We start from the raw sequence: 27,135 nt of genomic DNA, 5'->3' as shown, positions 1-27,135 counted from the left end.
TATTTAAATTGATTGGAAGTGAGTTTGGCACTTCTGCAAGTCCCTTGCCACGTTAGACCATTAGAAAGCCAGTAAAGTGCATAATTGACTTATCTTATGGCCTAAAGGAGATACTGCATCATAAAATGTATTTAAGTTTTACTTCTGGGGAAATGTCCTTTTAAGTCTGGTTCTAGGTGCTTTAGGTACTTTGGATCTATAAGATGACTACTTTTTGAATAAAGGTCTGGTTTTTATTATACGTTAAACAAATTAGTTTGTTTGGGGACAAAGGCATTTTAAGTAGCTATTTTGTTTTTCACCACTTTATTATAACTAATTTGGACACCCATGTGATAACAAGTAAAATTTTATCCAACTAGATGTTCTAGTTACACATTTTATGCTTGATCTCACTATGAATTTAAAATTTCTTTGCTATTGCAAATGAAATTGAGTAGTTACTAAGTGAATGAATTAGAATCATGTCTTTACAAGGAAGTGCCTTTTAGCAATATAGCTAGGATTTTTTTTTTTAACTATCCATCTTAATTTCAAGAGAGAAAATTACAATTTTTGTGATCTCCAGGTCACTGAACTGATGCGGGAACAGTCATACCTGAAGTCTGAACTGGGCCTTGGAGAAATGGGATTTGAAATTCCTCCTGGAGAAAGCTCAGAATCTGTTTTCTCCCAAGCAACATCAGAGTCCTCTTCTGTGTGTTCTAGCCCTGCTCATGCTAATAGAAGAACTGGGATACCTTCTAGTGACTCAGCACACAAACACAAGGCCCACAGGGTACCACGCAAGAAAGTATTCCGAGCATCAGTGGCCCTGACACCAACTGCTCCTTCCAGAGCAGGCTCTGTGCAGACGCCTCCAGAAATGGAAAGTTCTGAGGAAGCTGGAGCAGCTGAAGAATCCTCAGAGGCTGTAGGACCTAAACCTGAAGTGGAAGAAGGGTATGCAAAAACCCCTTTAACTCCAGCTGCTGAAGAAATGCATAAAAATGTGGAGCAAGATGAGTTGCAACAAGTCATACGTGAGGTAAGTAAAATCCATGCTTAATAATTTATTTTGTGATATGTGTTGGAGGAAGTTTTATTTAAACATTATTTATAAGATATTCCTTTGAGTCATTGTATTCAGTAATTTTCAGAGAGCTTTTAAATTAGCCTTCTCTTTGTTCCTGCTTATGTCTATTAAGATTTTAAAAAATATTTGTAATAACATTTCTGTAAATTTCATAGTACAGTGAAATTTCACTTTTGTATTACTTTGGTGAAGAGGGGGTTTGTAGATTTTGAAATATATAAACATAAAAACTCTTTAGATCTCTGTTTCCGTATTTATATTAATGAGGGGTTACAATTTAGATATCTTCCAGGATCTTATAATGTCAATTGGCATGAGGAAAGGGTGTTGTCACTTTAAAATGTGTCAGTAATTTGATCTGTTTGATTTCATGGGTGGACAAATATGGAAATCATGAATTGCTCAATGATAGAAATGAAGAATGAAAAGGTTTACCCTGGAGGATAGATAGCACTGTGCAAACCTGAAACATTTAACCGTAGTTCTAGGTAACCAAAGGACTACAAAAAATTAGGAAGGTGAGTAGTAACAGATCAAATTTTAAGAAAATTAGCAAAGTATTTGTTTTTGGCACTAAGATCAGGTAGTAAGAACAAATAGTATGTATGAGGTCTGTCTGGAAAACGTCTAGCCATTGTTAATATAATGGGAATGGTTTGTACAACATAGATGTAGCCTGGCAGCCAAGGAGAGTGGACTGGAATGTGCATAAGTGAATGATGACAACTTCACTGCACTAGTCAGTGGGGGTGGTAGACACTGCTGAGTGAGCGCGTGTACTGTGTGGCCATTCGCATTCAAAATAACTGAGTAAGTAGAGCAATGAATCTGCATCAAATTTTGCGTCAAGGTTGAACATTACTTTGCAGAAACTATTTGGATGATTCAGAAGCCCACAGCTATGGGCAACTGGTGATTGGCCGCTTTATCACGACAATACGCCTGCTCATGCATCATGTCTTGTGAAGAGTTTTTTGGCAAAACACCAAATCACTCAGGTGACTCAACTCCCCTACAGCCCAGATTTGGTGCCCTGCTACTTCTGGCTTTTCCCAAAACTAGAATCACCTTTCAGAGGGAAGAAATATTAGACCATCAGTGAGATTCAGGAATATATGAAAGGGTAGCTGATGGCAATTGGGAGAACTGTGTGAGGTTACAAGGTGCCTACTTTTAAGGGGACTGAGGCATCATTGTCCTATAGATCATGTTTCTAAGTACCATATATCCTGGATCTTTTTCAGTAAATGTCTTTTGCATTTTACATGGCTGGATACCTTCTGGAGAGACCTCATATAGTTAAAAGGGGGGACCAAGTCATTTCTTAATATTTCAGTCAAGTTTGAGAGAAATTCACATTTTCAAAATAAGCATTATAGCAGAAGAGACTGGATGTATGTGATTTTTTTTTCCTGACATGAGATACCAACTTAAAGTTTAAAAGGTCTTATTTTTATAAAGTTATTTGTCCCACAGCTGTAATTATTTTCGTAAGTTGGTTATGGCCAGCTAATGTTTATCCAGCTCTGTGTGTGCACCTTGCTCAGTTAGGAATGACTGATTATCTATTTTTATTTCTATGTTTCTTGTCAAAGATCAATTTTTGAGTAAAATTAAGTAATTGTTTTTCTTCATGCTATTATTTGTTAACCGGGGAAGTAAGTTTTAAAGTACTTTTTTCCCCTTAGAAATGGGATATTTTTGTTCCCTTTAGCTTGCTTTGGTTTGAAAGTTTTCCATGAAAAACTTAACTCTATGTTACCCATTTATCACAAATTCTCCCTTAATGCAAACTGGAGTCCTCAGTTTTAAAGTCATTAATGGATGGCCTGATGTGTGCTGTAAGTGATTTCCTCGGAGTGGGTCATTTCCAGATGAAGCATTGATTCAAAGACTCAGAACATAGCATATATGAAGTTGGTTGTCCTCCTGGTCCTAGAGAATAACCTGAGCATCTAAAAGAACCTCCCATTAAATAGGGAAGATTTTGTAATTTAAAGACATTTAAAATGACATGCAAGACAGATGTTTCCGAAACTTTTCAGAATCTGTTGCTAAACCTGTTAATTAGAAACTCCCTAATTCAAATTTGGCTTAAGTTGGAGGAAGTTGGGCTTAACATTTACCCTTTCACTGTCTACAAAAAAAGAATGACTTACCAAACAAAATATATAGATCAAACAAGGTGAAAGAGGAAATTGGTGTACTTAATAAAATAAACTATTTTGAAGCACTTTAAAAGCATATATTAATTGATCAATTAGTCCAGTGCCATTTATACTTAAAAAATTAACTTGTTAATATCTTAGCTTTGTTGCAGTGGTATTCTGTTAAATTTTGTTTACAGAATATTTAAAATTCAGATTATTTTTTAATTCATTTATTTCAAATCCATAATGTTTTTACCCAAATACACTTGGTACTGAATTCCAATTCTCTTAAGCTTATTGCTTTAGCCATGAAGAAAATTAAATTAGATTCTATTCTTTCTTCCCAGTAAATGCTGGGCCCCTAACCCTGTTAACAAAGCTGCTATTCAGGAGGGAAGCGGTGAGCTTGGGTTGAGCAGTTTTGCAGGTGGGGATTAAGCATGTTTGGCAGACACTTTCTGGGAAGTTTTCTTATTGCACTCATGGGTGCATGAAAACAATGATGTCTGTCAGGTCTTTGTTTCCATAATTTTACCATATATAAAGTTTTTAAAAAGAATGCTTTCATTTATAATGTGTTAATACAGTATAATTCTTTTGAAGAATAGTATTGAATGAAAGTTGTTTCAGACAAATGTTTAGTACACTCATTCAGTAAGCTTTTGTCAGATTAAAGATACCCCTTTTCTGAGCAGAGTGTGTGTGTTGTAGTGGGGAAAATACACTCCTCGCATTTGCCCAGGTGGTCTGTGATATATGTAATCAGTGGCCTGGACCTGTTTAGTTACTTGGGTTTTTTTTTAAGTAAATAAATGAAAAGATTACTTAATAGAATGAACAGATATATGCCCATAGTAGCAGATTCAACAATATTAAATGATCAAAGTGTAAACATAGATTGCTTTGTGTGTAGAGAGTTGTTCTTTGTTTACTGAAGTTCCTAGGCTTGATTCATGCCGTTTAGTATCTCCATTATAGTTCCTCTGACATGCTTTAAACAGGTGTTTTGGTAAATACCGGTTTGACTGTGTTCTTGTTATAACTTCAGTTAGTGATCGCTTGCTATAATGGCTTCCCCGAAGTCGACACTCAGTGGATGCTTGTTAAATGTCTCTGCTGCTCCACACTTCAGAGTTGCAATCAATCTGTTTATATTGCCAGTGAGCATTCCTCACTTCATCTCTAGTTCCCTGTCTTCAGCCTGTATCACTTTGGAACTTGTGCTCACGAAGGCAACTTTACCATCCATCCCAGTAGAGTTTTCTCACTCCTAAACCTTCCAACCCCTCTGTAGCACAGGGAACTTTAGAATTAATTTATTTGTCCACACATTAATTCCTTCAAAAAATTGTTAAAGGCATTTACTGTTTTCAGTGCTAGTCTGGAGTCTTCTGTTTTTCTACTTTCTGTTTCTTATGTGTGATATGTTTCTGATTCTTGTGCTCTCTCCCTGTCTCTCTTGCTCCATCACTGATTCATTCAAACATTAGTTGAGCACTTATTTTATGCCAGGATACACAGATAAATGACAACCAGTCCTCTCCCTGAAGTAATTCACGGTAAACACTTTGCATTTGACCTTACCCTTTACATTCTAGTTTCTTTCCACTCCCTAGCAGCAACTATCTTGTCAGCCAGACTCCTTTTTGCTCGCGCTCTCTCATCCAGGGTGCTCCTGCTGCACATTTCTGTTCTCACTGTCCTCTAAAATCTTCTCTCCTTTTTCATGACCTGCTATGGAAAAGCCTGCCATTTTCTGAGAATTTTTATTTTCTCCTAACCCAAAGCAGTCTCTCATTTTTCAAAATTTGTTCTGTTCTCATGCCATTAATAAATTATTTTCCCTCTTAATATTTTATGAAACAATATTCATTTTGTGCCCATTTAGATTATAACATCTTTAATGGCAGAGACTTTCTTGCTTTACTCCAGTAAATGTCTATACTCTCCAGATATGTTGGCACACATTTTTGGTTTATAATTAATACTTTTTGACAAGTTTGTTTTCTGAATGTTGAAGAATGAAGAGATGTAATAAAATTGCCATATTGCATTGAACAGCAGAACGGGAGAACGTATGCTACTAATTGTCTCTTGTAAATATGGATTTGCAGTGGTTCTGATTCAACACACGTTGTTGTGTTTGTGTTTGTGTATTTTGGCTAAGAGATTCTGGTTTTCGTTATATTGTATCTAATAGACATTTGTTTAGAAAATAAATCTGTGTGCTTGACCCATGGACATGGACAGTGGTGTAGGGATTGCCTGAGGGAGTGGGGGCTGGGTGGAAAGGAGCAAAATGAAAAAAATTGGGACAACTGTAATAGCATAAACAATAAAGTTTAAAAAAATGATCCAAATTGCTATGAATGTCAGAAACTTTTGATGATGTTTAAAGTTTTAAAATATTGGTAGAAGGTAAAATGAGGAGCTTATATTTATTTGAATATATTAAAATGCAGATGGTTGGTAGCTAAGGAGCATTTATTTATTTGTATACTTAATGTATAAATCTATGTATTATGTACCAATTTTCCATGACAGATTAATACAGAGCCATTTTTGGAAAGACTTCAATTGAAATGTGTTCAGGATGTACTTAGAAACATTTTAGGAAATAGATCAGGCTGACAGGAAACTGTGGAAATGTAGAATTTTTAAAAGCTGGTTGAGAGTCTCTCAAGTGCTAATTTAGGAAGGCATTATCAGTTTATTTCAGGAAATACACATTTAAAGTCTTCACAAAGAGCTATTTGGATGTGATGCTATATCGTAAGAGAGAAAAGGGCACCATAGGCATGTTCAGTGTTTGGGCATCTGGAGAAGAAAATCTCGATGGGGTTGTCATTGCCTTTAGATCTGTTTGCTTTTTCCAACAATGTTTCAGAAAGGTGACAAATGTACCAGACAGCTAAAGGAAAATTTATTTCTGTAGAGTTCATGGTCCTTTAAAGGATAGTTTTCATGTTTTAAAATAATTTGTAATAAATAATCATTTCTTTCTACTTAATACATGTGTGTTGCATTAGAACAATAACTTCTTTAGATACTACACTTTTGCTTGGTATGAAGAAATGGTATACCTATATATTATTTTACCACTGATGGGTTTTCTTAACAATGAGAACACTTGATTGTCCTGCTGATTACCATCTTGTACATTATGGTGGGCATTAATAAAAAGATAAAAGTGAACCTAACACTTAATCACTTCTTCCAGGTTATTTTGTGCCATGAAGCAACTGCTTAATAGAAGTTTTTTTTTTAAGCTTAAAGTTTTTTTTAAAGATTTTATTTATTTATTTTTAGAGAAGGGAAGAGAGGGAGAAAGAGAGAGAGAGAAAAACATCAATGTGCGGTTGCTGGGAGCCATGGCCTGCAACCCAGGCATGCTCCCTAACTGGGAATCAAACCTGTGATGCTTTGGTTTGCAGCCTGAGCTCAGTCCACTGAGCTATGCCAGCTAGGGCTTAATAGAAGTTTTTAATCTATGAAATAAATTTTCTAATGTCCTCAACTTCAGTGCAATGTTTTATAATGTAGCTGTCTGAGTTGCGGTAGACCAGAGCTAGAAGTCGGACCTGGGCTTGCAGATAGATGGGTGTGATTCCCTGCTCCCTCTCTGTCCTGCATGAGGGTGCCCATGAAGGTGGTAGTTTTCTTGGTGTTGTAGGTGATTGAAGAAGTTAAGTGCTATTTACATGGGTTTTTTTTTTTAAACAAAAAAATGGATTACAGTCATATTGCTAAGTTCTTATTTTTCTCTTTTTTCCATTCTAGATTAAAGAGTCTATTGTTGGAGAAATCAGACGGGAAATTGTAAGTGGACTTTTGGCAGCAGTGTCTTCAAGTAAAGCATCTAACTCTAAGCAAGATAGTCATTAAATGGAATTAATAGGTAAATTTACCAAATGTCTTTGTTTAGATAAATGTAAAATAGTACTTAGCTCTTAATGCTTTGTTTTCTTACTACACAGGTCTCTTTCTCTAACAAAATTTTGATTTTTAGAATGTATCTACTATATTATTCTAGAGTATGAAAACCTCATACAACCCCTTCTGAAATGTAAGCAAGTCAAATCTCATAATACTAACCTTCATGGGAAAGTTAGGGGGCAAAAGTTGGTTTACAGTTGTTTGTATGGAAAATGATACAATAATTAATTAATAAACAATAATACAAGAATAAACTGTGTTTCCCATACTCACATCTATAAACCTTCTTTTGCCCTACCCTGTATTATGTCATTTTACTGGATTTTCATTGTAACAAACAAATGCTAGAATTGGGGAAATCAGGACCTTCAAACTTGAGTCTTATTTTGGTTGCGTTGTTTATAATAGTATTCAGAGGTATAATTTATGGGCCAAGATTTTGAGAATTAATCACAAATTCTTAGTGTCTTTCTCAAGTTTTGTCTTTTAAAGACAGATATCCCATAGATCCCTATCTAGTCATGTCATAGTATATGTAGAATTGTTTTCTGTTTTATTAAAATTAATTCATTTTATCTTACAGCTCTAGCTACATTTTATAAAATATGTATTAATAGTAATACTTGGTGAATGCCAAAGTCAGTAATACATTCCTGTAGAATAATGCCTTTAATGGAACTAAAAATATTCATTCGATAGAATATGAGAAGCAAATATATAATTTGAAAAACATAACATGTAATTTCCATTGTAGAAAGTAGGAAAAATATTTTTATAAACTATTTCATAAAATAATGAATTATTTCAAAGCCAGAGATAAAAGAATGAACTCTCAAGAAGATGTATAGAGATCACAATAGGATCTTGTTTATATATATATATAAATATTGGTTATATTTATATATATGTTCACATTTCTAAACTATATATATACTATTTATAAATATATATATTTAGAGAATATTTTCATTTCACATTTAGAGATCTTTTTAATAATATTTGAAAGATGTTTAATGCTCACTTTTTCTTTTTTAAGGTTAGCATGGACCATATTAGCTCTGTAATTTTGGAGTTATCAATGATATACACTGGTGGAGGTGTTATTTCTGCTTCAGAAGATACTTGCTGCTGAGCTGGGCTGCTGTATTCAGCATACAATGTTATTTCTTATATGTATATCTTTTAAAAAAACATACATAGAAACTTAGGCACTTTGCTTACTTTATTTCTTTTCTAAACTATCAAAACTGTAGCCATTTGAAAAGCCTAATATTTATTTGTATGTCAATATTTTCCAATCAATTCCCTATGTAGAATTAATTTTAAAACTTGAAAATGTCCAGACTTAACCAACGTATAAATAACATATTTCTGCAGGCTAGCTTTCTTAAACACTGACCTCTATGAGGTATTTACTGTGCAATAACTGATTCATTTTTTGAGAGCTTGAAACAAATAATGATTTTTTCTCTACTGCTGTTAATTAGTGTCACTTCCAAGAAGAAAAATTGTTCTGTTGTGAAAATTTACTATTAGTTCTTAAGGAAGTTACTAATAGCAGTAGGATAGAATTCTCATATGAGGTTTCCTACAACTACTTAACGTTCTTACACTGTAAGCATTGTTACTTCACCCCAGACAAATGTAATTTTGTGATAGCTTATGTAGTATTTTTCTTTTGGAAATGTGCCTCACATTAAACACTATATACTTTTTGTATTGTCCAGACTTTTATTATAAGGAGATGTTTCTTCTTCTGTCTTTTAGACAAAATAGTAGAGAATTGCCAAAATAATGGGGCCTGTGACTTGAATGGGTAGAAATAAGCTTTTTATTTCCAAAATAGAAGTAATTTAGATTTGTTCTCCTTATAATAGATGGTTTTAGTTCATTTTCAACCATTGAGAACTGTTTGTTTTTATGGAAGATGGTTTCTTATTTGGTTATATATGTGTTAAATAAAAGTGTAAAGTAATAACCAAATGTTAATTAGAATTATTCCTTTAGCATTTATAATTTTGGACTTCTACTCTTTGTGTGAAACTTTAATCAAAAGTGGTTGAAGTGTTAACATATTCTTTGAAAAACTATCTAAAAGGTTTATAAATGTTTGAATTATCACACAAAGGCTGATACCTAAAAAAATTAAAACAATAAAGTATTTATTTTGCATAAAATGTTTTTAGTGATTTCTTTTCTGGAACTTACAGCAAAATGAAATTTGATTAGATTTGATGAGTAACAAATAAGGTCCAAAAGAATTACAGCATATAACCTAATAGGTTGATAGTCTCTTCTCCTGGAGAAGCTAAAGTGCAGTTTAGACCAGACCACCCTGGAGAGAGAGTATCCTAATGCTTCTTGGTCTCATCTGGTTCTGCGGTCTTAATGATTGCCATCTGAGGCCAAATAAAACTTTGCTTTAAAATATACTGTTAAACTATATTTAAAAAGACATAAAACTGTTACCTTATTCTTTGGTCAAATTATTCAGCAATTTAATTAGTTGATTCTAATAACAGTAATGATATGGATAAACCAAACACCCTGTGTTAATAGTAGTGTAGGCATCAATGTTTTTTACTCAGCTTTGTAGCTGCTTTAGTTCATTTCTGACAGTACAAGATACCCAGAATTTGCTAATCAAAATTAGAGATATAACAGTTGCAATAAAAGGCTGAGCCAATGAGCAACTCACTTAATAGTATACAAATAAAATGAACTTAATGTATTAGAGTTTCATCTTTCCTCTCCCCATTTGAAACCTTGTGCACTTCAGACTTTGAAGACCTATGTTGAAGCCACCATGCTAGCTGCTGTGTGGAAATGAATGAGATACTTACCTGGCAGGGGAGATACTGTGATCACAGAGATGGTTTTCCCAGGGTGAAGCTTATCCATTGCATTCCAGATGTGCTGACCCCCACAATTTCCCCAAATGTGGGACACTTGACTGCATAATTTGTGCTGGTAGGGGACTGCATTCATGCTCTCCCCTAGGGGGATAAAAGGAATGAGAGGGCCTACGAACTAAGTGGAAAGACAGGGCGTATTTTTATTTATGGGCAAGTTTGGAAGCAGTGCATGAATAGAATGAAGAAGAATAAAAAGAATTTGAGAGCCTATCCTTGGGTGGTCAGGGAAATCTAAAGGTACGTGGTTTGACTAAAGTCTTAAAGAATGGGAAATGGAAAGGATGGGGCTCAAGTGGTTTATAACATTAGCAAAGATTGTCCAGAATACATAAACTCAGTTTGAATTACTGTGTGCATCATCGTGAAAGGAATATTTTTAAGAACCTAAGTTGTCTATAACTTGTGCATATTGTGCTGAGAGCATGAAGAAGGCACAGAAGAAAAAGTACCTTGCAATGGTGATTTGGAAGTTGGGAGTCACTGAAGGATAATAAACCATTGTCAATAATGGGTAGCTTCTCAGACTTGAAGTATGTATTATTCCTCTAAGAATATTCTGTTGAATTTCAGTAACAGTTAAAATATGCATTACATCAGTTAAGACTATTTGCTCAGCTGGCCATCATCAGCTATTTTTTTAGACTATTTTAGAGCAGTTTTAGGTTTATGACATACTTCAACTTTTTAAAAGGAAAATAATGCATGTAAAATAATGTAGTAAAAAAAGTATGTTTGGGGAATTCCTGAGGATACGTACTGCCCGTGCCCCTCACCTGACCAAATAGGAGTGATGCTGGTGGAAGAGAAGCGTGAAAACTGAAGAAGCATAGGTTCTCTCTTTTTTTTTCCTTTTTCCACTACAGGAAACAAAGGATCTATACCAGTTCTAGGAAGTGGGGAGAGGAAATATTCTATCTTGTAAGGAAAGCTAAGGATCTAAATTTTGTACTTTATATATATATATGACCGCTGATGTCATTTATGAGAATATTGAAAGCACCTAATTAGCACTTATTCTGGCTGTATGCTAAATGTATAAAGTTAAATTGTCATATCTAATTAATAGCTCCTCTCTTATACAGTTTTTAAATTTCTATTTATTACAATTAAGTCGGGCCCTTTGCCTTGTTCTCGTTCTCATGATCACAGCTGATCATGACTCTGATAGTCATATTGAGTGATAGCTTGCATACACAGTGTCAGTGTGCCAAGCAGTAAATTGGAAATGTACTCAAAGATAAACTTAGCAACCAGATATCAGGGTCCATTTCCCTGGTATGTTTTTTGGTACCCCAAAGGAGACTAAACCTTTTGTGTACAAATATTAACTAGCTTACTTGCTCACTTCACTCACTAAATTTTACTGGATACCCTTAGAACACAAGTGGCAAACAAGGCCCTCCACCTTGTTTTATCCTGCCCGGCACCTTGTTTCTACGCAGTGGCAGCACCGAGCTCCTTGCCCCTAGTTAAGGAGCAGTTACATTTATACAGTCTAAAATTACACTCAGCCCTTTGACGGCAACCTCGAGGCTGATAAGGTCCCTGGTGAAAATGAGTTTGACATCCTTGCTTTAGAAGATAGACATACAAAGAGATTGAATAATAACATGTTCTAAGGGAAGGTAAATAAAATACATTGTTTAGAACTTTGAAGAATCTATTCATTTGGGAGTTAGATTGTCTTTCTTTGGTAGCAAGACTTTAGAAGAGCAGGTTTTCCTGTCTGTCAGGTACTTTGAAGGAGAAATGTCTTAAGCAGAAAGAGGACATTTTATTTCTAAGGAGATAATCATCTTAGAGGAAACTTTTCATTACAGCCCAGAGTTCAAAATACAGAACAATTGTAAGCACAGTGCATGGAAGGAAACCACAAGGGAAATACCTCAGTCCTTATGGAAAGGTGCGGTGGTCAAGAGAGGCCTGTGTGGCAGCAGTAAGAGCGTGAGCAAAGAGCTGTGTTGTTAATGGTAGCAGGTAATAAGTCTTTATACTGTGTTGACTGGACACTGAGAAAATGCAAAAACAGTCTGAGTCAACCAGTCAAGAACAAGAATGAGACCAAAAAAGGAAAGAACTAGGTCTGGAGATGCTGCTGAAAGGGATCAGCTGTAACGTGGAATTTGTTTCCGTCACTGATATTTGGAGTTGCTTACCCTTCCCTTGGGGAAGGGATTAGCGATTAAAAATAGTTACACCTGTGTCAAACACATTGCAATTCCTTATTTGTGTTCTTGGGTTAATTGTTTGGTAAATCCACTCACAGATGATTCATGTTTTGTTTCAGTACATCAGAATAATTCCTTTTATTATTTATCCAGTCCCAAAGTGGAAAAAATTCCCTTGAAGTATTTCGAAGGAGATTATCTGATGAGTCAATTCACAAACATTTATCAAAATTTTGTGTTGGGGCAGAGATTGCTCTTGATTGAATCACAAGTGGTCATCAGATAAATCTCAGTTATGAATGTTTTTATTTGTGTTTGGTTAGAAAGTATTTATATCATTACTGACCTATTGAGACATGTAAAATAAGATCACTCACATAAACCTTTGAATAAAAAATGGAATGTGTTTAACCAAGTCTCATCAGCCTGTGAGGACATGTGGGATTGCATTAATGATGATAGACGTATTTTTAAATCTTTTCCCATCACCTGCTGAGCCATATTCTCTCCCAAATGTCATACATTTACACTGAGGGGACCCCCAAGACTTATTCATGAATCTTCATAAGTGTTTTTATCTATCAATTCCAAGTGATTTCATCTTCACAGTTATATTCATTAAACATACATTTAATGAACAGCTCTTGAGTACAAAACTCTAATGACAAAGTTAGTATTTTCATGACCTTATTTTACTATTTGCTAATTCTGCTAGCGTTTGGGCCAAGTGTTTTTTTTTTTTTTTTAATGATTCACAAAAGAGTTTTTATTTCAGTGCAATTTATTGTTGTTTTCGTTATCTTTTGATTGTTCTATGGGAAGCTAAAAGCAGATCAAAAATGACATCACAATTCTGTCAGGTATAATTCTAAGCCTTTTTTAGAGTGGATATCAATTTACTAGAAGAATCTTAGCTTGATCCATTCTGCCTATGATATCCATAATGGGAAAGGAAAATAAATGAAACAGCCTGCATCTTGTGAGATGTTTTACTTCTTTAAAATCTAGATATACATTTCGATAGAATTTTTTGTTTTGTTTCAAGGAGGACTTTATTAGGAAAAGTTAGTGTAAAAAACATTCAAGTTCATAAAATTCAGAGAAAACAATAAAAGCATACTTTGTAGCTATAGTAATCACTTTTTAATCACAAATAAGGTAAAGTCTCAATTACTGCCTAAGCAAACATTCTTCTCTTAGGCTCTATTGTAAGCCCAGGCAGGAAACACTGCAGGTATTGGAAGGAAGCCCAATGTTGTATCTGTGTTTGAGGCTGCAGAAAGGTAAATGGTATGTTCTGACTACAGCATCACAACATTGTAGCCTGAACAAGGGTAACTTGGCTGATGTGTCCTGCAGTGGAGTGTACATTAGTAATTGCACCCATGCATTAAAATTCTCATTTCTCAACAAACTATTTTTAAAGAAGTACAATAACAGTGGAGAAAACTTCATCCATGATCAGAAATTATGTGGGCTATAAAACACAGTTGAAGTATCACTCACAATTTCTCTAAACTAGGCTTAACTTCCCAAAGATTTTGGATTTGTGTCTACCCATAGGTAAATTCCTTTTATTTTTAAAGAAATCCAACCTGGATTTCTTTTTAAAGAACACCCTGGAACTCGATGTGGAACATCAGTGAAACAGATAACTGTCCATTTACAATACACCTTGGTTCATGGATTAGCTGCATTATAGCAAAGCTGGCAGCAAAGCAACTTTCCTTAAAGTACTTCATACTTTCCAATTAATAGCAAACATAATGGGAAAGAGGAGAAAGCAGTGGGGGAATCAGTAATAGCCTGAATTTAAATCTTTTCGTGAGGAAATATTTCTGTGATGGAAAAATTCTACTCATGGATATTGTTAAGGTAATATGTATTTCTTCCATAGTATGTTCTCAATTTAAGCATTTCCTGTCTGCTTTTTTTTTTTCTTACCTCTTTTTTTCTACAAGATCTAGAAATTATTTCCTTATGGAAAGATTTCTGCTTGAAGAATATTCTTTTCTTCCTTAAATCTGTGCATTATATTATCTGATAGAGCTGAATAAAAATGTCATATTTTGCCAACATATGTCCCTTTCAATGTCATTCTAGTCTGAACACTGTTAAAGTTTGAGACCTTAGATTGTACAGAGCAAGTTCGTTCTTATGTGATCTGGCCTATACGTTTGAGTCTTTACTGAGTTTGCTAAAAACCAAAGACATCTATGTTCACTTCTTTTTACAAGAAAATATTGCTAAAATATATATAACTGAAAGGAGTGGAAGATGTAAACATAAGTGGTCCAGTCTAGAAGCAGACAGGCCTCTGTTCCAGGCGTAGCTCTGCTACTTTTTGTGTTAGCCTCACTCTCCTGAAAATGACAATAGCACCTACCTCTAGTTCACTGGGGGAATTAACAAGGTGTAGAAAGGACATTTAGCATGCTGCATAGCATATGATAAAAACTCAATAAATATTAGCTATTGCAAGAGATAGTAATAATGATAATAATAGAAGACAAAGCAAAGATATATAGCAGTGAATTAAAGTATCCACAAGATATACCATATTGATTATTAGAGTTAAATATGAGTGAAAATACAGTTGATGTTATTCCAGCTTTATGTTAAACCACTATCAAAATTGTGTGGTTTGTCCTGCCTAAGCTTTGTTTAATTCAGAAAAGTTCAATATTGGATATATTTGTGAGAAGTTTATCTTTTCTATTATTTTTAAGAATATATTTAATTGGCACCACAATAGAAGGTTAACCAGGGTAATTGCCAAGGATGAGATGGATGTATTACTCCATATCATTTAAAGGATCTGAATGAAGCTTCAGAAAACTGGGATCCTCAGTTTTAGCTAGATGTAGCCCTTTATTTTTATTTTTATAAAAATGCCATTGACAATAACATTCTTTTAGCATTAACCTCTTGCCTCTTTTTCTTTAGTTCTCATTTTTAAAAATAATGAACAACTAAATTGAGCTTTGAAAATCCTCTAAACATAGAGATTCTCAGCTGGGCAAGGACAATTATCAGAATATGTGTTGGTGCGTGTGTGTCTATGCACACAGAATGGGCGTGTTGTCTGAGTGGAAGCGTAGTTTTATAATTTTACATTTGGAGAAATATTCCTTTGAAATACAAACGACAGAAAACAGCCTTTTTACCTTTTCTGTACTGGTGAGGTATTGGTTTAAAAAAAGTTGAGAAAAAATTGACCAAGAAATTAAGCCAATTTTATCACCAATATAGAAATACTACAAATAAAATGTACTACATACAGAGTGTCTTATAATTATTTGCTTCTGAGGGGTGCTCCTATGCAGAATATTGGAGTTCTAGTTGATATGTATCGGCCAAATGATTTCCAACTTAATATAATTCTGACAGTCCGAAGTTAAATAAATATTCAACTGGCAGAAATTGCCAATAATTTGTACAACAATATTTTAAGGCACCACAACGAGACAGTCAGCGTCTTCTCTCTAGGGGGAAGAATTTACAGCTCTGGCTCAGGAGGATTGCTGAGGGACTGACACTTACTTAGTGACTTTCATATCTTAGAGACTGAAAATCAGGAAGTGTGGATATCAGTATGTCATGCCCTTGACATCTCACTACAGGTAAGAAATAGAAGAGGCACTTTTGAGAAGTGATGGCCACTGCCAACTTCCTGGTTTCTTCTTTAAACAAGGAACATTTACATGGTGCCACGATATTCTGGTACAATGCTAGAAAAACATTCCACATGCTGAAGGTGGTTCTTTCCAGTAACTATTTTATAGTTACTGCTACAAAAATTCATAGTTATCTCTTTAAAAAAATTAAAAGAATTCTAAGTAATGGTGCCAATCTATAAAAGTAATTATGAAAAGAACTTCATAATACTCATACTAAGCCCCTGGTTTGGCAGTTAGGTATTTGTTAAACTACCTACCTTTTCCTCAAGAAGAAATGTGTGAGCAGTTTTGTAGACTTGATCTTTTTAACTGATAGATTCTAAGCATCTAAATATACATTTATAGATTATGTCATGTTGTTTCTTTCCCTTCAAAAGAATATTATATACAAAGATCATGTCATATGAAACATTAGCAATCTGAGATTACTTTTTACATTTTTCCTTTGTTGAAATAGCTAAGTAACAGCTCTAGCAAACTTCCAGCTCTGCTTAGCAAATCTTGAATGCCTTTTTTATGTCAGATACCTTGTTGCTTTCCACTAAGTCCTGATACTCCACTTCTTTCATACTGAGTAAACTTCACTGCTAATATCTCAGTTCAGGTCCTCTAACTTCTTGCCTGAGATATGGCACTATTTCTACCGAGGCCTTCCTGCCTATAGCAGTTCGTCTGAAGTCCATTTCCCCCTATTGTTGGCATGATTGTGCTGCATGCAAATATGATTCTGTCACCCCTGCACCTCTGTTGCTCAAAGACTTCCAATGACTCCCCATTGTTTTTGAGTTAGTCTTTTTTTACATCTCCATCTGTGATTGGAATATTCCCCCAAATATTAATTTCTGTATGCAGTCCTTTTTTACTCAGTTTTTCAGATTCTGTTTTCCAAAGATAGTCCCAAAATATGTCCTGACCCATGTATTCTTCTAAAACCTTGCAACTTTCCCCATCAAGAGCTGAAGTTTATATCTCTTTCCCTTACAACCTGTCGAAACCTTATGGCTGCTTCAGACAATTGAGTGTAGTAGAAATGCTTATCTGTGATTTTCAAGGTTAGGATGTAAAAAATGCCACCCATTGCCTTTTGGCTCTTTCCTGGCATTTGATCTCACAACCCAACCCCCATGCTGTCAGGAAGGCCAAAATACCTAGGATGGAGAGGCCTACGTGAAGGAGAATGGAAACTTTAGCCTTTGGGCCTGGCTGACCTCCCAGCCAATGAAGAGCATCAAATTCCCCACCATGTGAGGAAGATATCCTGAATGTGGATTCTCCAGTTGCCAGTTGAGCCACACCAGATGATGCCACATTGAGTTGGGGCAGTTTGTCCTTGCTGAGCCCCACCCAAATTGTAGATTCATGGACAAAATAAGTAGTTGTCATTGCTTTAAGTCACTAAATTTTGGGGGTTAATGTATGTATCAATAGGTAATTGGTACTATTTTTTTTTGATGGGAGGTATTCTTGGACTGCAAGCATTATTTTCAATGTGTGATTTTGTTTTACAAAATCACCTAATGTGGTATACTGATTTTTCTCTTTTTTTAATTTTATTTTAATCATTGTTCTAGCACAGTTTTCTGTCCTTTACTTCCATCCCAGCCCACCCACCCACCTATCCCTCCCCACCTCCCTCCCATTTCCACCCTCCCTAGTTTTTGTCCATATGTCCTTTATATTTGTTCCTATAAACCCTTCTCATTCTCCCCTGAAATTCCTTCTCCTCTCCTCTCTGGTCACTGTCAGCCTGTTCAGTGTCTTTGTCTATATTTTGCTTGTTTGTTTGTTTTGTTGTTTAGGTTCCTGTTAAAGGTGAGATCATACAGTATTTGTCTTTCATTGCCTGGCTTATTTCACTTAGCATAATGCTTTCCAGCTCCATCCAAGCTGTTGCAAAGGGTAGGAGCTCCTTCTTTCTTTCTGCTGCATAGCATTCCATTGTGTAAATGTACCATACTTTTTTTAGCAAGGGACATAAAGGAAAGAATAAACAAATGGGACCTCATCAAAATAAAAAGCTTCTGTATGGCTAAAGAAAACAGTATTAAAATAAAAAGAGAACCAACTGTATGGGAAAACATATTTGCCAATTATACCTCAGACAAGGGTTTAATCTCCAAAATATATAAAGAACTTACAAGACTGCACTCTAAGAAGACAAGCAACCCAACTAAAAAATGGACAAAGGACTTGAACAGACACTTCTCCAAGGAGGACACACAGAGGATCCAGAGACACATGAAAAGATGATCAATATCGCTAGCTATCAGAGAGATGCAAATTAAAACCACAATGAGATATCACTTCACACCAGTCAGAATGACCATCATAAACAAAGCAACAAACAAGTGTTGGAGAGGTTGTGAAGAAAAGGGAACCCTAGTGCACTGTTGGTGGGATTGAAGACTGGTAATTGATACTTTTTTTTTTAATTTTTTATTTATTGATAGAAACATCAATTTGTTGTTCCATTTATGTATACATTCATTGGTTGATTCTTGTATGTGTCTGACCGTGGATCAGCTTTGGTGTGTCGGCACAGTGTTCTAAACCAACTGAGTACCCAGCCAGGACCAGTAATTGCTACTAATTTTGGCACCTAGAAATGGAATGTTGCAATAACAAAAACCTCGACTGTGGCATTGGCTTTGGAACAGTACTGTGGGAAGAAGTTGGAGTGGCGTTGAAGAGACTGGGAAAGCCAAAAGGGTCTCAAGTAGAGTGTTAGTGGAAGCCTAAAATACCTTGAGGAGGCCGCCAGAAAAGCCTTAAAGGAAAATATTATTGAAAACTCATGGAAGGGAATCCTAATTAGGTGGTGGCAGAGAGTTTGTCAAAACAGTCATCTGTGGAAATGTGGCAAAGAGGAAAGGTACCAAATAAACTCAGTTATCTAGTTAAGGAGATTTCCAGACAGAATATTCAAAATGTCATTTGATTTTTTCCCTCATTGTTTATAATAAAATATGAGGAGAGAGAGATGAGCTAAAGAATAAATTATTAAATATAAAAGAATCAGAACATTCTGGGTCCTGAAATAAAATCATTTCTCTAAAAGCAATTATTAAATTAAATAATGGCTTCTGAAAAAGATCAAATCCAGGATGAATCTCTAAGCTCTTTAAAATACAGCCTCTAAGATTCTTAAGGGTGTTCTACTCTTCATATTTCATTGCAAACACAATACTTTCCTTGATGATCGTGGATGCTAATTGTGTTACTAAATTTAGTGTGACTGAAAAATTATATAAATACCTTTAGTCATAAATCCCAGAACAAGGAAATTACAGTGTTAAGGACAGTTCATTGGTTATGGGAAATAGAGTAGGAAGTAAATATCCTATTAAGTGTGGCTAGTAGAAGCAGTAGGGACAGAATCCTGTTTCCTTTTATTCATGTCAGTTATGTTAAGTTCAAGATGGTGCATTAGAGTTTAAATGTTTTCCTTTTAAATATTTCCCTTTGGTTCTGGTGTTTGGGGATTGGAAGCTGGTGTGGAAGCGCGTGCATATTTGGGAGTGTCTCCCACCCTGCACAGAGGGTGTGTTCCCCTGGGCAGCCTGCATCTGCAGTGGTGACAGTAACTAAGCAAGCACCAGTTAAGCTGCATTCTTTGTGAAACAATCTAATTATGGCGAGCTCAAAGTCCATAGCTCTGGTGACAATTTCCAGAGTAAAATGTTCACAAGGTGAAATGGAAAAACACCAGCAGTCCATTCTTTTCTCTGTCATCTTGTTTATGGAAAACCTAAATATGCGAATGAGCTTCCCTTGTTTGTGTTTCCCTGAGCTTTGGTGGAGACATACGTGGAATTCAATCGAATGAGTTTGCATTTCTATGCAAGTTCTATAGGAATGGCTTTCTATTGTAAATGACTACTCACTTTTTCTGATTTCAATGTCATTTCTTTACAAAGAAACCCAATTTGATCAAATCATTAATTTAAGACCTAATATTGCGTGATGGTGTAATTTCACTTCTTAGTTGTCTGTCAGTTGATTAGTCCAGTTTGGATAATTTAAGAGAGTCGATGTCTGTCAGATATTTATTCCTCATTTACTTTGGCAGGATATCTTTTTCATTTGAATTTATGCTTATCTCCTTAGCATTTTTCTCACTCTAACAAGAAGACACTAGCCAAAATGTACACTTCCTTGCTTCAGGGTTATGATGCAAGGCTGATTCCCTGACACTAAAGAAGAGAGGCAGCTGTCCTGGAGTCTGCACTCCAAAGGGCTCTGCTGTGGCCCTCATCATTAGACTTTTTGGGAGAAAATCCACTACCACCCCGACAGTAACTACAACCATTCCATATCAGGGTCCCTGGAAAGACGGGTATGGGTATTGTCAGACCAGACACCGACTGTTCAACTATGATGATTTTTATAGAACATGTGCTTTTGTAGAAGGATTTTTCTGCAGAAAAAAGACCATACACCCCTTATCTAGAGACAACTTTTGTGAACTTTGAAGTTCATATAAAAGGAACCAGTCTGAAAGAACTTACTATCACTAGGATAGAAGGAAGTTGGGAACTCCAGAAAAAGGATGCTGGCCAAAAGAATTTGGGGATCTTTTAAGTTTGTAGTATTCTTATTTTTCTTTTCATGTTCGTCTGTTTTCCTAAAATGAACATCTGTGACGCACATACATAGAAAAAGAACTGTGTACCTCTCTTGGGGGTCAGCTAATGAGGCTGTATCCAGTGTTTAAACATCCATGGGAGATAGACTAAGGGAGAATGTGGACAAGACACTGATCTGTTGAAAGTAGAAATTCCTATGGAGGTTGACCAACCCTGTGACAGAAATGAGGTGAGTTTTTAATGCATTCATTGTGAATTAAATGTGCAAAAATGTAGATTTTTATTTCTCTAAATTGGTGACTGTTCACCATCTTTTGCACTTGATGCTTATCAAATTATAATTTTCAAAAAATTAAAAACATGATTCTTTTAAAAATGTAAAATAGCAAATTTCAAAGATGGATTTAGTTAATTACTGAGGTCACCAGAGGAGTGATAAAGTTAATTAAAAAATGTACTGGACAAATAGAAATATTATCATTGAAAAAAAGAATACCAGAATAAGACTGTCACATTGAAATTTAAGCCCTTGTGTTTTAATCTTTTCGACGACACAGAAACCATCTACACATCTACAGAATGAAATTCATTTGCAACATTATTAGACAAAAATAATTTGAGATGTTATCGGTTTTCAAGATACTGTAGATCCAAGATCAGTTTGTAAGATACCCTAATTCATGAAAATAGGAAGTCAAAACAAAACTGTATAGCTATAAGTAATAAGTCTTTTGCTTATTCCCAAGTTGGGATTTTTCTTTTTATAATAATGATATACTTAATTATATTTTCTCTCAAGATGAGAAATATAGAGTGATTTCTCCTGAGTTATGATTCCAATGAAGGAGTGAAATTATGACACAAATATTTTGGTATTTTTTAATGTAAAGCTAAAAACCAATATTGATGTGTGATTATTATTTTTTTATTTTAAAAGTGTGTTTGAAAGTCAAAATAAAATAATCAATAAAACAAAATGCTTAAGAAATTTAAAACAGCTTATGAAACATTACACATCATAAATATAAAAATGAATTTGTAAAAATACAAACGTCACACATTTTGTCACTCTAGTATAACAGATAAAATGTAAGAATAAAATATTATATCAAAAACTCATAAAATGCTGAAAGTTTAATAATTATAAGAAATAATATTTATTTTTTAATTACAATTAAGGAAAATAAAGCCCCTGAATACTGGAATAGTTATGCAACTCTGCTGTTGTATAAATTATTACAGACACTGCCAAGGATTTTTGGCTTTTAATTAGTCAATATAATGTGAAGTGTTAACTCTAAATTGAGGGTTGTTTGGAGATGTAAAAGGATGCTTTCTAAATGAGGACACTATTGCTTAATGCAAAATTTTAAAGTAATGTCATGGCTCTTGGGAATATCTCAAGATATAAATGATACGGATTCCATATCCTTCCCCTTAACACTGACTGCCTTTAAGATTTTCTCCTTAATACTGGTTTTCAGCAATTTGCTTGTAATTTGCCTTGTGGTTTGAGTTTCCTAGATGAGATTCTTGCATCTGTAGGTTTGTACTTTCAGCAAATTTGAAATTTTTTTAGTCATTATTTCTTTAAATTTCCCTGTCTTTCTACACCTCCTTTCCTTCTCTAACCCAAACATATATAATTTATATATATAAAAACATATATATATATAATTTTTGATATTATTCCTCAGGTCCCTGTGGTTCTATTCTCCCCCATGTCATCACTCTATGCTTCATTTTGGATATTTTTATGTCTGTGTCTTCAAGTTGATGGATTTTCCCACTGTAGTATCTAATCTGCTGTTAATATCATTCAATAAAATGTTCAATTCCAATATTACATTTTCATCTCTAGAGTTTTCACTTGGCTCATCTCATATCTTTTATTTCTCTCTTCCCTGTGTTTCTGTTTTTCTTTGAATCTATCTATTTACATTATTTATAATAGCTGTTTTATAGTCTCTGTCTGCTAATCCCACCATGTCTGTCATTTTAGGGACTAGTTCTATTAACTAATTTATCTCTGAGTTATGGGGTATATTTCCCTGCTCTATCACATGACCAGTAATGTTTTTAATTCTGATTTTACATCATTGAGTGCTGGATTTTGTGGTATTCCCTTCAAGTGGATACTGCTCTGCCAGGGGAACTGCTTGCAGATCAGCTTGGTCCTTTTGAGGCTTGCCTTTCCATTTCTCATACAGGCCTATAGCAACCTTTAATTCCACTACGAACCTTGAAACTTCTGGTTTCTCTAGTGAAATACCATGTGTATTCAACAACATTTCTCCACCCTGACTGATGCGGACTGAGATGATTCCCAGGTTTACATGAGCTCTGGGGATAGTTTAGTTTACAGCTCCCTAGTACTACTTTTCTTCCAGTAGCTGTCTTCTGTCTGGCCATGCTGAGTTTCACCTTACCAAGATTGGTATTCCCCTAAAGGCCTCTATGCAGATTTCTAGAGCTCATTTTCTGCATAGCTTCCTTCTTTTTGTTAATCTTCTCCACAAATTCCAGCTGCCACAGGGTCCCTCATCTCTGATCTTTCTTCTCAACTTAGTGTAAGTGCTAGGGTCTGTTTGGGACTTCTCCCTCTGCCACAGCCCAGAAATTGTTGGGGTGATCATAGGGTTCATCCTGTTTAGTTCCCTTCTCTAAGAGGGCACAGTTATTCAATATATCAAAACAGTTGTTTCATCTGTTTTGTCCAGTTTCCTAGTTCTTTGAGGTAGGAGTGTAAGTTCTGTAACCAGTTGTGCTTTTCATAGAGGGATGCATCCATTTAAAAATATCCAGAATAACAATACTATACCAACAAAAATAGTGTGTCTTCTTACTTAAATATAGCACAGTATATTGGAATAGCCCAATGTCAGCAAGTGGTATAGCAGCCACTACGTCTGGAGGAAGTAGACCAGCTACCATTATTGACTAGAGCCCCCACATCAGCTCTTGCTAGTGTTGTAGATGTAATGAGATTTTCTGTGATTTCTGTTCAATTTCTAGTTTAGGATACTCTTCCTCACATCCCTCTGCTAAGAACTGCAGCAACTCAACTTGAGCATGTAGAAATCTCTGCAGGTAGAGATGAAGGGGCTGTGCACAGGGCCCTATCGTAGGTCTTCTCAGTCTAAATAGCCTCCTAATTTATGGCACACACGCCAGTTTGGCATGGAACACTCTTGGAGGATGCCTCTAAGTACAACTCCAGGCCCCAAACAAATGAAATTTCCTTCTGCCCATAGAACTGAGCTGTTTGACAGTTTTCTGCCATCTAGCTTATTGTCTAACCCACCCTCCTCTATACATGAGGAGAAGGCAGGGCAGAAGCCTCTCTAGAAACTCATCTATGACTCATTTATTTGCTCTCCCCACTCTCAGGATCCTGTCCACAAGTTTTGCACTGAATTGTTTCCCTCTCAGATTCATATGTTAAAGCCCTAACACTCCCCACCCCTTCGTGTAGCTATGTTTGGAGTAAAGGAGTACTGGCAGGTTGCAGAGATATTGAGGTTCCATTCCAGATCACGGCAATAAAGTGAGTACTGCAGTAAAGTGCGTACCACAATACAGTAAGTCATTATCTTTATGCTGGTGGAGGGTCGTGCCCACCATCGCCCTCTCTCTGCCATGGGAGGACACAGAGACAAAGCAACCATCTGCCAGCAGGAAGGTGGTCCTCATCAGGAACTTCATTGGCTGGCACCTTGAGCTTAGACTTCCCAGCCTGAGAACTGTAAGAAATAAATTTCTGTTGTTTAGCCACCCAGTCTGTGATATTTTGTTATTGCGGCCCCAGTGGCCTAAGACACCACACCTAAGGGAGCTTTTGTTATTTTTTTTTGTTTCCTTTCTTTGGGCTAGAAAACTGCCCTCCTGTCACCTGCTGTATTCTTCATATTTATAGGTTTTTAGTAAAAACTCTATTCTCGGCCTTCTAGAATTTGTTTCTTGATATTTAAAGGAAAGGTTGTGAAATTAAAAACAAAAACATACACAAACCCAAAAACCTTCTCTATTTCAATCTCTTGCCTGGCTCTTGAAATTGAAAACTAAATTCAAGTCCATTCTTACTAAAATTGACCTAAAGAACCTAATTTTGGAATTCAAAAGCCAAACTCTGACTACTGACTTTTTCTTTTTTAATTATGACAGTCTTAATCCTCCCATAGGTAATGAAGAGCTCCAGTTGAAAAGGAGTAAGATTTGAAAAAATAAATAAAAAACAAGGAAGTGCCGGAAAGAAAAGCATAATAATGTATTTCAAAATATTATTTCATTACACAAGTATAAAACAGGATTGTCTACCCATGCATAAAAAAATAACTGAGAAGAACTAGGTAACACCAATCAATGGTTTAAAAAAAGTAGTATTCTGTTATAAGCTCTCCTCTTTCCCCTCTCCATCCCATGGTATCACTAGAACTCAGATGACAGAATTCTTCTCTTCCTTGACAGGGTCTCTGGTACATGCTTGGCCCCTACACTGACCCCAGGATTACTGCCTGTTTGACATTTTCCATGTTTTACTTCGGAGTGTAACTCTGCCATTTAGTGAGGTCTCCTCCTGTCCTCTTGGTTCTGGGTCCGGTCAGCTAAGAGATTCTCTAGGTTGGGCTTAAAACTATGCTTCCCTCCTGATATTATTATTTTATGTGGTTTCTTTGTAGAGTAGTTTATTTTATTTTTCTCGTGTAGCCCCAAGCAACAGATGCTCTCTCCAGTTTCCCGATTTAGAACAGGGGTGTCAAACTCATTTTCACTAGGGGTCACATTAGCCTTGAGGTTGCCTTCAAAGGGCCAAATGTAATTTCAACCCCTTAACAGTTAAGGAGTAGTTACGTTTACACAGTCCTAAAATTATTTGGACCCTTTGAAGGCAACTGTGAGGCTGATGTGGTCCCCAGTGAAAATGAGTTTGACACCCCTGATTTAGAATAATATCCTCCACGATCAGAGTTGGAGGACAATCCATACGGCATCACATGGGGTCACCTTGAAATAAGGCCTGTTAGTACAAAATCAGCCAGTTTCCTATGGTTCAATTCAAACATCTTCCTATATGTTTCCCTGAGTCTTTGACATATCTTTTATATTCCCTGAGAGATTTGAGGGTTGCCTTTAGCCTAATCTTTTTGGAGAGTTTTAATCCCTTTTGTTTCCTAGAGTCCATTTACAACTTCACCTCAAGGAATATCACAGTGTTTTACAAATATATATACTAACATGTTAGAATTTTGAGTTAATATACAAATTTGATTCTTCTGGAACCCAGTCCAAGCCAGTTAACATGAAAGAAGAGATTTATTGGCTGATAAAACAGGGGGCTGACAAATAAGGTGGCTTCAAGGTTGGGTTAAGTCAACTGTTCAATCATGTCTTCAAAGATTGTCTTTCTTGTCTCTTCTCTGTCTCTTGTATGTTCAGCTTTTTCTTAAGCCTGGTTCTACTTTGTAGTCGACTGTGATGGTTGTGTCCACTCCCAAGGCAATGTGCTTCTCCATGCCCATCCACGGACGAAGAAAGGATTATTTCCAAGAGTGTTCTCAGAAGAGGGAGGGCACTTTTTCTCCTGAAACCACAAGGAAACCTCTCTGATCTCATCAGCCTGACATCGTTCATCTTGGAACAAGACAAGTGACCAAGGAGAGGGATTATGTTCATTAGTTTGGGCTTCAGCCACTTGTCCCAGTGCTAGTGTAATAAACTCAGGGGAAGTGAAGATAACTGAATTAAAATTTGGGTAGGATGGGGGAAAGGGAGAATAATGTTGGAGTGTAATGGCAATGTCCAGTATATCTAACTACTCAGAAGTTAATAAATGTCTTGGAAGTGAAGAAAAACATACTGTGGATTGACTAATGCTAGACCTTGTGCCAAGCAATATATGTAATTCTGACTCTGTTGGAGTGTATCTGCCCAGTCTATTGCCTCCTCTCTGAGAATTTCCCTGCCCTCAGGAATGGGCTCTGATAGCCTGCTGTTAGACGCCTGGTACAGATTAGGCCAATTGTCTTTCTTGTCCAGGAATATTGTAGTGGGATTCAAATGGAAAAATGGTCTGTGGGAGCAAACATACAAAACTGGAAGCTGTGGAGTGGCTGTTGTTGTATGTGCTAGGAGAAACAAAGAAAGCCAGGTTGGGGAGAGGGTGGAGAAAAAAGTAGATTATGAGCAGAGAGAAGCAGAGTTAAGGTAGATGTTTGAACCTACAGAGGGAAAGGCAGGGGAAAGCTTCCTGGGTTCCCAATGACTTTCACATTCAGTGACTGGTTCAGCAGCTCCTGGGCCTGTTATCTGTGTAACGGGTTGTTAAAACAGAACCCAAAGACAAAGAACTATATAATGGATTCCAGAGAGCAGTACCTCTCTCCCTGTCCAGAGCCCCAGATACTAAAGAAAAGTGCCAGACCACCTGTGCATGATTTGTTAGAGCAGGGGTGTCCAACTCATTTTCACCGGGGGCTGCATCAGCCTCGTGGTTGCTTTCAAAGGACCGAATGCAATTTTAGGACTGTATAAATGTCACTACTCCTTAACTAGGGGCAAGGAGCTTGGTGCTGCCTCTGGGTAGAAACAAGGTGCTTGGCCAGATAAAACAAGGTGGAGGGCCGGA

General features: G+C 36.0%; 1 protein-coding gene and 1 non-coding gene across 4 annotated transcripts in view; both read left to right on the top strand.

Annotated features, from left to right (window-relative positions):
* The window catches only part of ITPRID2 (ITPR interacting domain containing 2), a 36,615-nt gene extending 27,277 nt beyond the window's left edge, over positions 1-9,338 (top strand). The window contains exons 16-18 of one of the 3 annotated variants that reach the window (XM_036023222.1): positions 569-1,027; positions 7,006-7,123; positions 8,198-9,338. In XM_036023222.1, coding sequence (XP_035879115.1) covers positions 569-1,027; positions 7,006-7,110 — 564 coding nt within the window. In that variant the 3' untranslated portion in view covers positions 7,111-7,123; positions 8,198-9,338. The remainder of the gene's footprint in view (positions 1-568; positions 1,028-7,005; positions 7,124-8,197) is intronic. The other 2 variants (XM_028508415.2, XM_028508416.2) reach the window with 2 other exon arrangements.
* Positions 9,339-9,996: 658 nt separating this feature from the next.
* On the top strand, positions 9,997-10,160 carry LOC114495863. The gene has a single exon (XR_003684527.1). It is a non-coding gene; the product is annotated as a U1 spliceosomal RNA (small nuclear RNA).
* Positions 10,161-27,135: the final 16,975 nt, after the last annotated feature.

This window comes from Phyllostomus discolor, chromosome 4 (genome assembly GCF_004126475.2).
Source record: "Phyllostomus discolor isolate MPI-MPIP mPhyDis1 chromosome 4, mPhyDis1.pri.v3, whole genome shotgun sequence".
Lineage (NCBI taxonomy): Eukaryota > Metazoa > Chordata > Mammalia > Chiroptera > Phyllostomidae > Phyllostomus > Phyllostomus discolor.
This window is presented reverse-complemented; position numbering and strand designations above follow the sequence as displayed.